The sequence below is a fragment of the Chlamydotis macqueenii genome, chromosome 20 (assembly GCF_036417535.1).
Source record: "Chlamydotis macqueenii isolate bChlMac1 chromosome 20, bChlMac1.mat, whole genome shotgun sequence".
Taxonomy (NCBI): domain Eukaryota; kingdom Metazoa; phylum Chordata; class Aves; order Otidiformes; family Otididae; genus Chlamydotis; species Chlamydotis macqueenii.
In genome coordinates this window covers 1094546-1110548 of record NC_141575.1, presented here as the reverse complement: position 1 = coordinate 1110548, position 16003 = coordinate 1094546, and the positions used below count along the sequence as shown (strand labels likewise).

At 44.5% G+C, this 16003-nt stretch overlaps 1 protein-coding gene across 10 annotated transcripts in view; it reads right to left on the bottom strand.

The window, feature by feature from the left end:
* Positions 1-16003, bottom strand: part of MAPKAP1 (MAPK associated protein 1) — a 105146-nt gene that overhangs the window by 46193 nt on the left and 42950 nt on the right. For 9 of the 10 annotated variants that reach the window (XM_086763448.1, XM_086763450.1, XM_086763449.1 and 6 more), the window contains 2 exons: positions 13429-13601; positions 8117-8293 (listed from right to left, as the gene is read on the bottom strand). In XM_086763448.1, the coding sequence (XP_086619574.1) occupies positions 8117-8293; positions 13429-13601 (350 nt within the window). Of the gene's footprint in view, positions 1-8116; positions 8294-13428; positions 13602-14126; positions 14342-16003 lie in introns of those variants that run through there. The other variant, XM_086763451.1, reaches the window with a different exon arrangement.

Below are 16003 nucleotides of genomic sequence, written 5' to 3'. Positions count from 1 at the left end.
TGGTGAACATCAGGGCACAGCGTCTCAGGGAAAGGTTTAGGACAGCAGGGTACTGGTCTGGTCCTGGCCGCTGCCCGCAGGAGAGTCCGCGCTCGGGGCAACGCGCGACGCGTATGGAAGGCACCGCCAGCCACATACTGACAGTGGCAGCGCTGGGGAAGCAGAGAAAATGACAATAGACCAGAGGAGATACTGGATTAATCTATCGGTAAGTGGTGCCCCTCGGCCCTGCAGTCAGCCTCCACTCGTGTCAGTAGATGTCACTGCAGACAGTCAGCGCCGGCATCTGCGCGCGGGGGCTCCCGCGGGGACAGATTTGCACCGCCTGGAGAAAAACGGTTCTGCCCAGCTCTCGGGACAGGAGGAGGAGCTTTGTGTCTGGCAACCAGGAATTGTAACTCGCGTGGAGCTCTGCTCCCTGGTATCACAGCTGGAATATTTTTAAAAGCAACCGGCAGTCAAAAAGCAATGCAAGCAGTGCGATTACAGCACGACAAACAAGACCACATCACACGTTGCTTTAAGACACAGATGGGGGAACACAACTTTCGGCGCAGATCCCCTCAGGTGTGGCAGCCCTGGCCCACGCGGGGCCGCAGCCCGGATGAACACGCGGCACCGCCCAGCCCTGACCGCACACGGCTTCCTCCTGGGCACCGGCTGCGGCGTGGACACGCGGCCAGTGGCCGCCCGGCCTGGGCACGCGCTGGCCACCAGCTCGCCGTCCCGCCGCTCACCGCCGCTCCTCTTGCCCCAGCAGAACAGCAAGCACCCGCTGTCCCCTTTCACCTGCGCCCAGCACAGGGCCACCTCATTCACCCCGGTTCAGTTGCCAAGCACGGCTGGAACAGGCTGAAGAGACAGTCACGAAATCCACAACGGGTGGTCATTTATGCTTCACAAAAAGTAAAAATGCCTGCCACGCTGCACAAAAGATCTCAGAGGGGTCTGCTCTCAGAGCCCCCGGGCTCCTCGCCTCACAGCAGAGCGTCCCACCAGTCCCTGGTACAAACAGCGTTTCCCTCCCATCGGCCGAGTCAGTCTCGTCTGAATTTCATTCCCAATTCCCTTTGTTCCTGGCAAAATGAAACTGCCCCAAAGCCCCAAATTTATGTTCTCTAGACCATTTATTATTTATAACTCTATCTTACTCGTCTTCAAACCAAATATTCCCAACCTTTTAATGCATCTACTTTTCCCTGTCAGTTTCTGCCATGTGTTCAGTTCAGAATGAGCGGAACTGCGCCCGCTGCTCCACATGAGGGAGTGCCACCCATGTCTGTGCTCAGACTGCCATCCCCCGCAGAGCCCGAGGGCTCAGGGGTTTTGGCTAACACCACACAGTGAGCAGAGACCTTCCTAAACTCTTCACCGATCAGCAAATCTTCCCGTAAGCTACGGAGCCCGGCAACGTGCACGAGCACCACACAACACCTCGCCTTTGTCTGGCAGCCTCCCGGTCGCTCACCTCACTTCCCAGAGTCATCACAGCTCTGCTCCCAACTGACCTGTTGGGCTAAATTCAGTGGGTTTTTAAAAGTGAAAATCTTCTTATATAATTATACTGTAACTACAAAAAGGAAACTCTCTCTGCAATTTTCTTTAAATGACACAACGTTTGTCAATGAAGTGCGACAATAAAAGCATTGCACACTGGACTCAACCATCAGAACACATCAAAAGACATCTGGTGCCTTCAGATAATTAGAATCACAGAACAGAATCACAGAATGGTCTGGGTGGGAAGGGACCTTTAAAGCCCACCCAGTCCAACCCCCCTGCCAGGAGCAGGGACATCCCAAACCAGATCAGGTTGCTCAGAGCCCCGGCCAACCTGGCCTGGAATGTTTCCAGGGATGGGGCATCCACCACCTCTCTGGGCATCCTGGGCCAGTGCTCCACCACCCTCAGTGGAAATTCATTGTAATTCATATAATGCTCTGCAATACAGAAGGAAGGTTTCCAGGGAACTGCAACTGAAATATAGGAAAATAAATTAAAATACTGCAGAAAAAACACCCTAGTAAGGTTAAGAGTCTTCTAAAACCCTCTATGGCCAAAATGACTGGACTCACAATTTTATTTCTTTTTCCTTTAGTACAAAATGTTTTTCAAACATGTTTTCCCACAAAGCGGGGCCTGCAGCCCACACCACGGATCAGCCCCGCTTCCCGCCGGGCGCGGAGCAACCGCCAGCAACCGCCCGGGGCTGACCCAGGCCGGGGCCGCTCGCACCAACACCTATCGGGACCCTCCCGACAAGGGAAGGTTGTCTCTCGATTCCTGACACTTCAGCTGCTGATCCCGCTCGTATTCCAGGCCATCCTGACTTGGTCGATTCTTTCTATGAGCAGCTGGCCTGAGAACTGTCAGACCGATTTTCCTGACACTCTATTACTAACTCATGCCTGAGCCCCGGCCATTCTTTGCCTCAGAGCCTGGATCTCATCCCAGAACAATCTTTAAAAGTTTATTTTACTGATCAAAGCAAAATAAGAAAAACCTCTCTGTTTTACTATATTTAGTGTGCTCTCCAGTAAGCGAGACTTTGGCAAGAGCAGTGAAATGTAAAGCGCACCCTGCATTTGTAAACTTTTGGATGTTTGCTCTGGAGCAGAGCCAGCGGGTCTGAAACGCCCGGCCCCGTTCAGAGCACGGTTCTCCCTCCCTTTGCTCCGGCTCACTAAGCGGGCAGTGCTGCTTTCTCTAACAATACACCACAGAACCTCAGTCACGGCATTTCAGCATTCAGCAAACCCACGGATCCGAGCCAAGGGTGGATTTCAGCCCAGACCAAAGAGATTCTGCCGTCATCCTGGGGTCAGGCCAGCGCGTCGGAGCGCATTTCCCGCGCCACGGAGGAGCAGCCCCGCGCCGTCCCTGGCACGCTGGAGCGCTATTGAACAGGCAGGGAGCCTTGGACCCACCCTCTGCCCTGGATCGCCTGAAACATCATCAATCTACCGCGACTCGCCTTCCCGGGACAGCCGCACAGCAAGGCTCTTCTGGAAGAAACACCCGCCCCACCCCAGCCTGCCAGCTTCCCCGTTACGCTCCGCATTGATAACGTGCGCGACCCGTCCTCACTCAGCCTAATTCCAGCACGCCCTTAATGATGATTATAAATTACACGGTTTAGCTTACCCTGCTAACGGGCGATACCTTTACTTTAAGTACTACACTAGAGAGCGGGACAGACAAGCAGACACTATTCAATCAATTAAAACTGCTGCTTACAAATTGGAAGCCAAAGAAATTCCTTAGCTTGTATTTTCTGTCATTTTGCAAAAACACACGTGGGTGACAAGGTTAAATCAAGCAAAGGAAATCCCTGGCACTTATCATCCACAGGCATTACTGATAAATTGTGCAGTGGAGGAATAAAGGATTACCTTCTGTATTTTTTCATTACACTTTTCTTTTGTTACAGAATACATAAATCCATTGTGGCACAATGTAATATGTATCATCGCGCTACACCTGTGGACGTTTCATAACGGCTGCCATGTCTGTGCAGTCAGGAATGATAAGTGAACCACCCGTGAATGTTAATGATAGTGATCATTCTGCGGTAACTTGGCTTTCCATCTTCTTTTACAGCCTCGGCGCTGGAGCCAGGGTGGCAAGGTTCAGAAGAGGAAAAAGAAAACAACAGAAGAGGCAAGAGCTTCGGCGGGCTGACGCCAGGGAGCTGCCGGGAGGGGAAGGTGCTCAGTGGCAGCATGGAAACGAGCCCTGTCCTCCCCGTGGGCTCCGCTTGTGTGACGGGATAAAAAGCCAACACTTACAGGACAAAAGGCTTCTGTTCTGAATAAGAAATAAACTTTTCCAAAAGCTGCCTTTCCAATCTGGACCATTTTCTTTTTCTTAACACTGAAGCAGAATTTATAGCCCTTGGAGCTTGATGCAAAAAAATGGCTGGCCTGGCTGAAAGTGTCTGCGAGTGACGAATAACCATTTCCACTTGATCAGCACAAACTCAAAGTTAAGCCTGAAAATCCCAGTTGACGCAATGTGCTTAACTGAAGCTGGGTAATTTTTCAGGTAAAGTGCACAGTGATATGAACCAGAGTAACTATGCCAGCCACAGTCTTTATTCTGAGCCTAACTGACCTTGCCTTTCTGCATCTCAGGTTAGCCTTGACAACTCTGCACCCTCGGGTTTAACTGGCGACGTTCTGACACTACTATGAGCTCTCATCAAACACCTAACAAGTCAGCTTCCTGCTCTCACTCCTTTCGGGGGCTCCTACCCCTGTCACTGTCCTGGGAGCCTGCCTTCTTAGCTTCAGCACCTACTTTAACTTTCTTAAATTTGCACTTATGAATATTCTAAAATGTACTTTGTAGACTACCCACATGGTAGCAGGTCTTTTGGGGAGTGCCTCTGTAATCTAAGTAAAAAACACATTTCAAAGCTTTGAACTGAATTTGTCAATGTATGATTAAAGCCTGATATTTTAAAAGTGTTTCAAACCTTAATCTATCAGGTACAGCAGAGGTGCTGCATTGAAAAATACATATATCAGAGTCAAAGCCATTTAAACATAATATCAAAACAGAAAAAAGTGCTACAGAGCAGAGAAACTGTATGCCAAATTTCATCTACGTGCCAACTGGCAGCTGAGCTACAACTCCTAGAAGCACTGTTAGATCGAGTACGTCAAGTCGTGATAACAAAATTTCCAAGGGAAAAAGCCCTAATGATAGTATTTAATTTATTTTAAGCTACCTTCATTCAGAGTCTTTCAGGTACTACCTCATCATCTCAGAAGTCTGCATTGACATGAACTTTGTCGCTTTGTTCGACGCCTCCTGACAAACCATACCCAACACCAAAGAGGGCTGCTTGCGAATGCTGTGTTTGACATTGGACAAAGCGCTCCTTTCCACAACAGACATTTTCCAAAAACATAACTCTCTAGACTAATGGGCAGTTGGAAGCCAGAATGACTGCCCTCCGTCTTCTCCTTGTGTAACTTTGCCAGAGTCCTTGGAACTTGCCAAATTCGGTCATGCCTGCTTAGCTTGCTCGACTGATTGTGCCAGAAAAGAAAATAAGACACAGATGTATTTGAGCTCGTCGAGATGCCAGTAAGAGAGACAGCTAATGGCTTCATTTCGACCCTCCCCTACCAGCTGGGCACAGGTGGGGGGATAATGAGGTCCCTCTCCCTAATCAAACTCAATTATTTACTACTCTGTATAGCCACAAAGACATTCACATTCAGCTCAGAATATAAAATGCACTGTGGGCTGCTCCCAACCACCGCCACTGGGTATTTATAACCAACTCAAGTGGCTAGGAGTTTTGCCTTGGCAGGAGTGTGAGCGTATGAAGTCCTGCAAACTGTTTCTGCTCAAACATGTCCTGCTGAATCGGGGTCCCCGGCGAGGCTCTGTAACTGCCAGCTCAGTAACTGCACAATATCTGAAAATACAGCCAATACGCTGGACAGGTGAGACCTGAAACAAAACACCACGCTTCATCACGAAGCTTCTCAGAAGCACCAACTTTTTTCAACAGTGATTCAGTATTAATAAACATTACAAGTCACAAGTCTGCCACAGCAGCAGCTGAAATACTTCAGCCTGAGGAGGAAAAAAAGATGCAAAACATAAAAGCAGAATTACATGCATTGGTAGGATGGCAGGGAAGGAAGAAGATCTAGGATTTACAACAAATCCCCACAAAAATAAGGCAGCACGCACATTTAAACTCACAGTAGTGACAATCTTTTCATAAATGATGATCAAGTCATTCCCTATTCTAGGGGACACATTGAAACTCCCAATTTAAATCTAACTATTTATGAATAATTTACACAGGAAGTACAAGCAATTTCAAATCAACATGCGGACACAGGAAAAAAGCCTCCCAGAAATGCACTACTTCTTGTGATGCAGCTGTCCTACTTCTAATTAGCAGGAGCTCCCAAGTTAGAAGGAAGGTCCTCACACGAGCACAAATTATGTTAAAGCAGAAGATTTCACATTTCTTCTGTAGGATTTGCAGCTGGACCTTAATCCCGCCATAAGCGCCAGTCAGAGAACTGCTGGCCAGGCCGGGATCCTGCCGGCGTCTCTGGGCTCCACACGGGAACACCGGTGCCACCTCCTCCAAGCCAGCGTCCACAACCTGAGACCTCGGGTGTTCATTGCATTTAACTACTGATCCCTGGTCAGGTACTGAGTACAGGCAGCGGGGATTTGAGTAGGAGGCAGTTGAGAAAGAAAGGAGACTTTTCCAGATGAGAAACCATCAACAATTAAGGATTTTCTAATGAAACAGGCTTCTGAACTGCTCTGCCTGCAATAAACACTCCTGATCCTTTTTCATTGCATGGAATTAGAATGAATAGAATTAGAAAATAAAATTTTCTATATATCTGTTAGAATTTGTCTGGGAATACTCATAATGCAGGATTATCTTGAAGGTAAAACAATCATAGATACATAAAATTTTAAAAAATAAAATTCATGGCAATACTAATTCAAGGCAAATTCTAGAGAAACACGTGCAGGTGAAAGACAGATTCCCTCTTTCAGCTAAAACATGCAGCGTTCCTCAGTCAGGCGGAAGGAACTCAGCATTCTGCAGTTCCACAGGCGGAAAAGTCAGTTGCCTGGCTCAACTGCGTGACTGTAGCCCACACAAATCAAACCTGGACCCTGCAACACGCCTGGCAAGGCTGCTTCATTGCCTCCTCGTCTCAGCCTCCACACCGCTGCACCCAGTTCAGCACAGCTCAGTATGTTTACCTTGAATAATTTATTCATAAATACTGTTGACAGAATATTTTATTTTCCAGTGACCTAATACAGCGGAATGAAGTGAACGGGCCTTTGGGAAATACACGTGGGATTCCTGAGAATTTTTTCGAGTAGGATGCTTTAGCGCATCTCTAAGAAACACAGTCCACAATAAAGAACATAAAAATATCATTAGACAGCTCAGAATTTTTTTTTACTGGCTGATTATTCAAAACCAGAAGCAGTTGTATGGTTATGAAATGCTAGCAATTCTTTATAAATTAAAAAATGTCTGATTGCCAGGAAAACTCTATTAGCATTTTCATTGCAAGAGATCCAAACATTAAATATTTTTCTCTCGTAAGAAGTGGCTTATGCTACTAGTATTTTCTTACAGTAATGTGGCCTTCTGATGGTGCAAAAGATTTTTTCACTCAAGCAAAGAAGAATAAAAGTGATCAAGCACAGCGTGTAACACTCAAACCCCAGCTCTCTGACAATGATACAGCAAACGCTTCTTCAGCTACAAACCAGACAGCTTCCAGTTTCAGTGGTGGATGCGGTTGGTCTTTCTCTTCAAAATTCTTCTGGGCTTTAGAGCGGCATATCCTGTTCTATTCTAACTGGATGTTCATTTGCTGCTCATTTCTCTCCTCAATCATCGCATTGTTATTAATGCACTCTGCAACTATTCGTATTTAAATTTACTTGTGTTTCAGCCCACTAACCAGTCTTAAAATGCAAATTTACTACTTTGTCTATCAGGCTTTGGAAGAAGATTTTGAAGTCTCTCATACGTGGAATATCCAAACACCATGAGTACACTTCTTTTTTTCTACTAAAATTCAATGTATTTTCCCAAAATAATTTAAAAGCCACTAGCAAAATTAGTCCTTAACACCTGTTGAAATGGGCTCTGGATATCCAACATGAATGATTTCATAATTTTAACTCTCTGAAGCTATTATATACATTATTTCATTTATTATTCAGAATATATTTTTCATAAATAAGCAGCATGGCTGCAGCAAAATGAAGATTATGAGCTCAGACCTTGTGTAAATTCCAAGTATTTACTACCAGCAATGCACCAGTTCCATGCTCTCCACACTAATCATAGGCAGAAGGGCTTATTTGTTTCTCCATAGTTTTAGAGGGGCTCACCCCAGTCGCTGCCAGCAGCATTTCCTTTCTACCTGCCCGTGACAGATCCCGGAGCAGGGCATCGTCTGCAGAGAACCATGAATACCTCTGCCCCCACAGTTTCACTACACTCAGATGAAAAGTAGAGAAGGAAAAAGACGCGGGGGTGGCACAGACACACAGATGTTTCCCAGTGACTGAGAACCACATCCATACTCACATGCGGACAAAGAGCGACTGTTTTGCTGCCAGGCCGGGAGACGAGTACTTTTCAACCAGCGCCAGCGTGCTGAAGCCAAACTTGTGAATGGGCTCATTGGAATCCAAGGGTGGGAAATCTGTGTCCACCTCGCCGTCATCCTCGGCAATATGGAGACAGTAGGCATTGACGTTGTCGCTGAAACAAAGACAACACAAGTTTGTTCAGGAGGGAAGCCGGACAACCCATTCCCTTCAGCCGATCAATACCAGCTGCTAAAAGCTGTAGAAAAGAAACCAGCAGGTACGCTGATTACAGGAGTAACACACTCCAAAGCCACTGACAGCACATATATAAATATGTCCCAACAAAGTCCCACCAGACCCTGCTACCATTACCGTGTGGGGACTGAAAAAACTCCAAAGCCCCAACGTAAAGCAGTGAGTCTTCATTGTTAACCGAACCGCAGGCAAACGACTGACAGCGATTAAAACACACCAGTCCATGAAAGCGTCATGACTTCATAACACTGGAAGCAGTATTTCTCTGTTTGTGAAAGTGTATTTATTTATATGACCGCTACATTTTAGAATTAAAGACAAACAAGCAGTGCCTCTCTATTTTTTCATGGATCGAGCAACTGTGGAAAAGCTGACTGCAGTACTCTGGAAAAGGTGAGAAGGCTCTCAGGGAGCTGAGCATGGTCATGAACTACAGGACAGGTAAAAATCTGTTCAACACAGGAGCAATGACCAGTAGAAAAGCTACCTTTTCTAAGCGAATAAGAAGTCCAGTCACTAAAACCAGTCACAAATTAGTATAGACTAACAAGGAGAACTAAATAACACAAAGTTTTAAACAGACACAGTGTGAAGAAAATAGGAAAGAAAAATGTAAGCCTCTTTTTTTTCCACAAAAGCCCACAGGGAAATAACGATCTATTTACACCAAACAGAGTATTAATCACACTTTCTTAATATTAAAATGCTAATATTTAAATTATTGAAATGAAAATAAGTATTCTTTCCTATTGTAAACGAACCAGCATTTAGACGTTTTCCATAGCCATGAAGTATAGCTTGGATGTTCACGTGGCAGCGTTTCTAAACTCTGCAGTTTAAATTTGGAGTTTTAATTGCATGATTGATGCTTAAATTAATTAATTGCAAAGTGTATGCTAATTGTTTAATTGGTTGCTTGATCTATATAGATCATTTTTTGAATTAAATGAGTTGATTTACAAAGATTATTGATTGGATGTGACAATGAATTATTTCGCTGACTACCTGATTTGCAATTTTCTCAATTAATTCACAAACCTTTGGTTGCAACTGTGCTTTATTGAGAGTGCTTAGACCAGGTGATCTATACGCACCTCGTCACAATTAAGATCTATTATATAAAACAGGCAATAATGATGCATTACTATGAATGTAAGCTGTAAATCTGCTAACCGAAAGGTAATCCAGCAACGTTTGTCACTATGAATTGAAATTCTGCAATACTATTAAAGAAACTTTCACGAGTCTCTGGACTGCTAGGAAGAACTGGAACACTGCTGTGAAATTCAGCGTTAACCTCTTCAAGAGCGCTTAAGTAACTCCCAGGGCAAGCGGCGAAAGGCAGCGCTGGGAAGAGAACCCTCGCAGCAGCAGGCGCTGACGGGCAGCAGAGCCCACCCGGCCTGGAGGCTGTGCCGTTTGCCTTGGCGCCAGGCTTCCCAGGAACAAGCTAAGCAAAAAGGCTGTGGGTAACAGATACAGCTGATCCTGCTCACGTAATGAGAAATGCCTGGCTTGATTTCGGGGTCCTTCTCTTATTCTATTTAGATTTCTGCGAATACAGGCACCAAGCTCTGCATGTACATTCTGTCCAGCTCAGCCTAACCCAAAAGCCACCCCACGCAAGGAGACTGGAGACTTTCCAGTCCGAAGGGTCACCCGACGCCCACCTTCCCACAGCTGCGGTTTGTGCCTTACACCGCTGATTGTCCAGCCTCCTCCTCGGACAGAATTCTGTGTGCAGCCTGGTGCTCGCTTAAAGCTCTGTATAAATAAAGCTAATATTTTTCAGTTGACACTTGATGTATTTGAACACATTTCATTAAAGTCAGAGGAACATACTGACACCCAGGCAACAGAACACACTCAGGGCAGTCTCAAAGCAATCCGAGTACCAAAAAATGGTGGTGGTGAAAACAACTTGTCTTCCACCAATCATACCGAAAATGGACAATATGCGTGTAATCCTGTAAATTAAAGGGTTACAAATGTCCTCAAACGTAGAGTGGGCTCCCGGACACTAACACATCAAGCCACAATCCGTCAAAACCCAAGTCCAATGGGTGAAACCGCTCTGCATTTTGAACCTCCACCAGGATGAGACCAAAGCCCTGAGCTTCAGGTTCAATGACCGGGTGCAAAGGCCTGAGAGCCTGAGCTCGCTATGGACAGAACGTAAAAGCTCAGTACAACCGCTAACAGACGTAATAGCATTCCTAGCTTCTAAAGAGAGGAAGTTCATTTGCATTTTGCATCTCACTATTAATTTATTCCTAGAAAGGGATTTTGTTTGGTTTTTTTTGCAGGCAGAATCATTACAGCACGTGTCAGGGGTTGACAAGAGAGTGGGCCAGGGGGTCATGACCAAAGTTCAGATGTAGGAGGCCAGGGCTGCTAACACTGACAGCGGTTCCTCATATCAAGACACAGAATAGAGACAAATATAATACAACGATAATAAAAAAGGCAGCCTAACTGAATACAGAATGTTCTCAAAGCTGTCAGCTAGGACTCGCTCACTTCAGACTCTCACATCCACCTCTTAGGAAAAAGAACTAGGCAGTAATATATTCTTTTCCTAAAGACAGAGGGGTTGCTTCTCTTAATTACAAAGTCTACAACCTCCTCATTATTCTCAAATCGTGTAGGTATATTTGTCAATCTGCACACACTGTAGATCAGATTTGAAGCATTCTCTATATGTAATTTAGTGCTGTGCCACAATGATCCTGAGTTTTTCTTTATATCCTCTAAACTGACTAAATCAGGAACAAACAGCAAACGTAGAATGTGCAACCTACGCAAGCTCTTTCCTTATCTGGAAATGATGAGAATTAGTTTACTGTTAAATCAATCCTTGCTACAGGACAGGGAGTCAGCAATGCTAAAAAAAGATGATGGAGACATGAGAAATAATTAAGAACTAGACGAGAAAACAAACGGCTTGTAATCTTGAGGCTCTGCCCCTTCCTCTGAGCAGTGGTACCCAGATTCTCAGCTGCTGCTGTTAGACTGTTCTTGGGAACTCATGCCTCCATTATTTATTTTATTATTTCTGCCTTGAGATTTGATTACATTAGACAGCCTCTTTCGTCATGATCGCTCTCTGACACATCATAACATCTTATCCTTCAAGGCAGACAGTGAAACTCATTTCCACCCACTGCGGACTCTCGCCGTGGCCAACAATGTCTCACGGAACACCTCTGCTCACGGGCACTGTTCCATCTGAGGTGTGCTGTGCCACTGAAAAATATGCACCTGCCCAAAGACTGACATTAGCGGTGGCTCATTCATTAAAAATAAAGCTAATCGTACACAAAGGACACTCGTTTGAACTTATAACTAACAGAAATTAATGACAGCAAATGAAATGGCACCATCTGCAAATAATTTTGTATTTATTCTCCAGTGTAAAAAAAAATGACAAATCAAACCAAAGTGTTTAACCTTTGAAACATCTCATATGTTTGTTGAGAAGAGCTAAGGGAAATCCTATATCCAAGGCAACAGCATCCATGAAACTCTTTTCAAGCCAGGCTGCTTTCTGGGTTGCCTTATATCTGCTGAACAGAAACCAAGCGAAGCAGGGCAGCTCAAACGCCCCCTCAGCACCCCCCGTTCCCTCCGACAACTGTGCTGCAACAGGAGAGAAGACTACTGAGTCCTCAAGACTTCTGAGAAACTCAGAGAGCAAGCTCTAAAATTCAGTACCAAAAAACCATTCATCAAATATTCCACGAACAACAAAAAAGTGAAAATTGGCTCCTACAGAAAAAAACCAAACCAAACTGTCAACCTTCTTCGCACCAGAAGAGTCACCTGCTAGAATCTGTGACTAGTAACTCCGTAATTCTAAGTTCTTATTTTATGTTCTATGACCCGGTAAAAACAGAAGTATTTTACAGAACTGTTTTTAAACCAAAGTTGCTCAGATGAGTGGCTCTGAAGCACCTGGTACATATACCTCATGTCCCCTACCATGATAAAGTAACTGAACAACACTCGTTCCCCAGCACAGCAAATCCAATCCATTGTTTTGTCACAGAAATCTTGGGGCAGAACTCTTCCACAATGAAGATGTAAGTAATGGTTATCAAAGATACTGAAAAATCCACCGATAACTGAAGCTAAGATTTCTGAGGACAACACAGATGCTGCTCTTTACAGCAAAGATCCAACATGACTGACGTCAAAGTCTTGTAGAAATTATACAAAATTGCATGACAGAGATTTTTTAATTAAAGAATAGAATTTTATTCACAATTTCAAAGAAAACTGGTATTTGTTTTGTTTTCAGGATCCTGATTTGCATACGTGTATTTTAGTGCTATCTCTAGGATACTCAGTTCTTAGAAAACCAGAAATACTTTAACTCATGTATAATGAACTAAAGTCATTATGTCAGCAAGATGACAGCAGAACGCAAGTAAGCGACAATGCTGAAGTTCAATGACAGAATTCTGACTTGTTTTCAGGCAAACTCGCTACTGCTGATCTCTGCTCTCTGGTTTCAGGAGAACACTAACTGTACCTCCAAGACGCACTGTCACCCAGCACAGCAATTCCTCTCTCTAGGAACCTGCAGGAGGAACTGGCACCGTGCAGACAGAGCCCAGTCAGAATCTGAGTACCGTCTCTCGGAACAAACAAGAGAGGCAGTTACAGATGAGTTCTGATGGTTTTGATCCTTCTGATCTTAGCCATTAAGAACACTACTCAAAATAAATGGAACATAAAATTAAAAAAATGTCTCTGTGACACCAAAAGAGATAAGATTAATATTATTTTTATATAGAGCATTTTGAAATTATGATTCATTTACAGATCCATGGTTTCATACGCTTATCATTATAGAGTACCCGGTAGTTTAGCTGAAAGAGAAAAGGACACAGATGCACATGTGCTGCTCAAAAGGGAACACTGACAAATGTGTAGGTGGTTTCTCCAAGATTTATCTATAAAAACATTGACCTGGAATCCATTTCATTATGCAAAAAGGCTGCAGAGGAGAAAATCAGAGATCAAGAGGTAGTAAAGAAAGAACATTACTTCAGTTTTGGTTCTCGTCCCTCACTTGTATACTGCCAGCATATTAGTCCGATCAGGTCATGCACCTTGGCATTTGCTATCGTCACAACTGTCATGGGCTGGAGTTTGTCTTGGCTTGTGTGCAGTGGGAGGTAGACATCAATTTTTTTGGTTGCCGTTGTACCAACATGACCCTGTCAAGAAAATATATTTCATTAGAATGTATAAAACAAAGTACGAGTAGGCTAATACAAAATCTGGTATGGACAGAATTCTTTTCAGTAGAAAGATTAAAATACACTGCTACGACTTAAAATTGGAAGAAGCTTGAATGTTTAAATTCCAATTCTTTCACTGCTGTTGAATGTATCTGTAAAAGTAATATGAAATACTTGGCTACGATTTCATAGATTTCCATGAAAAGCTTGAACTTCACTGCAAGAACCTATGTTCTTGCAGGATCAAAAAAACCCCAACCAAGTATAAAAAGGGTGGGATGGAGGGAATTTTGAATGCTGATGGAAAAATGAAGGTTTAGGTAGGCTGGTCAGCATTCAATACTAGCGTTCCCCTTGTTTCTACATTTCTGCCTCCTTCTGCAGTTCTTTCCCGCACAGCACGGCACCCCGCGCTCCCAGAGCCAGCACTGCGGCAGTGCCGGAGCCGCCTGTCTCACGCCCAGCTGCTCGAGCTGGGAACACACCAGTAGCCAGTGCTACCTGCTTTTCAACGTTCTCATTCCCCTCTAGCTTCAGCCTGGGACTCCTCTCATCGGGACAGAACGCAGGGAAACTCTCAGCACACGTGAAGGGGGAGGCGGGAGCCTGGCCAGCACGTTCCCGCAGAACAGGGCAAAAGGAGAGCCCACCACAGCTGGCAGGGGTCTGCACGTAAATCAGTGAGACCCAAACGTGACTCTCACAGACACCGACGATCCAGAAACAGGTACTCAGCTCAGAGCTGCTCATCCTAGGGAAACCAAACCAGGTGACACAACCTGAGCAGAGAACTGTGGCAAAAATGGATGTCGGTCATACAGGGAGGTTAAGATGACACTTAAAAATAAACTTTAGGCTTGACCTCGGTTTGCCAGAGAACAAAATCACGCAAACAACCGAGCCCTTAAACTATTTTGAACTATTTGAAGACAACCAAGAAGGCATAACTAGCAGTTGCTTTTATTCAAACTTACTGTATTAAAAAAAAATAAAAATATATATTTGGCACTCTGGAGATTAACAATTAAATAAAACCAAATCCATAGCAACATAAAGATCTATAAAGTTTACATTACAAGAAAAAAATATTTAATCTACTGTGGATAGTACTGCATTTTGAAACCAGTAATCTTTTAAAAAGAGACAAAAGGTTGTACATCCCGATCCCCTCCTCAAAAGCGCCCCGATGTACCCACGTATCTCCGCCTAGCTGTACATACATGGGCCTTGACAGAAGAAAGTATTCCTTGAATTAATCACTCTGAATTCTAAGTAAGAGAATAAAAGGATTCAATACTATAAATCTATGATGAGAGTATGAAACAGGGAGTTAAATGCCTTGTGCTAATTTCAATATATTGTTAAAAACCATTTGATCCTTCAGTGTGATTATGAATTAGAGAAATAATAGGAATTTAAAGATTAAAGTTATTCATACTAGCACAGCTAAAAGTATTATTAAAATCCATCCAAATAGAATGATTTTGTTTTTTAAGAAAGCCTTTTTATACTGCAGGTGCCTCCTCTTTGCATGTTTTTAAGGTAAGAAGAAATGGCTTTACCCATTTAAAAGGCAGTGTTGTACTTGTAACGGAACGCGGGACACGCCGTCACCCTGGCCGGACAGGCCTCAACGAGCCTTCGGGTGAGCCCGCGCGCCCGGGCTTCTCCGGGGCACCACCCGCACCCATCACCTCACCTCTTCGAGGAGATCACTGACACGACCCAGCTGCACCTCTAAAGAAATGAGGGGCTTTGTTTTCTTTCTCCTCTCGCTTTCCTACTTACAGGACTTAATTTGAGGGGAATTAAGCTGGTATCAGGTAACGAATCACCAGTCTCAAAGTCTATCCCGGTCTTTGCCCGGGTGCAAACACCAACCCGAGGAACATACAAACACGCACAAGGCTGTGAGCATCGCTCCCCTTACAGACACGACTGGAGACAGCGGCCAGAACGGGAGACCTGTTGTTTCAATGACATTTGCATCTGAATGAGTAAATAGCAGTTATCAAGGAAATTAATGTGACTCCTTGGCACGCTAAGTTAGTCACATATTTAAACCCAAGGACAGCAGAATTGTAAGTGATGCTTAGGCCCCATAATGGAAACTCAAGAAAAATTGACAGCCAGATGTGAGAGTCGACACCAAGGTTACAACTGACGTACACAGCATAAAACCAGAGACGGACAAACGCGCCAAGAACCGTAACTAAAAACCACAAAGACCAGATTATCCCATTAGCCACTGTTACAAGTACAGACTGTTTTATAGCTCATACTGCAGCAAACACACGTTTTCATAAAACAAACACATCCTGGGGACCCTGACCTTACAGCCATCGCACGTAAGATGGCGACTTTCCCCGGTCCACGTT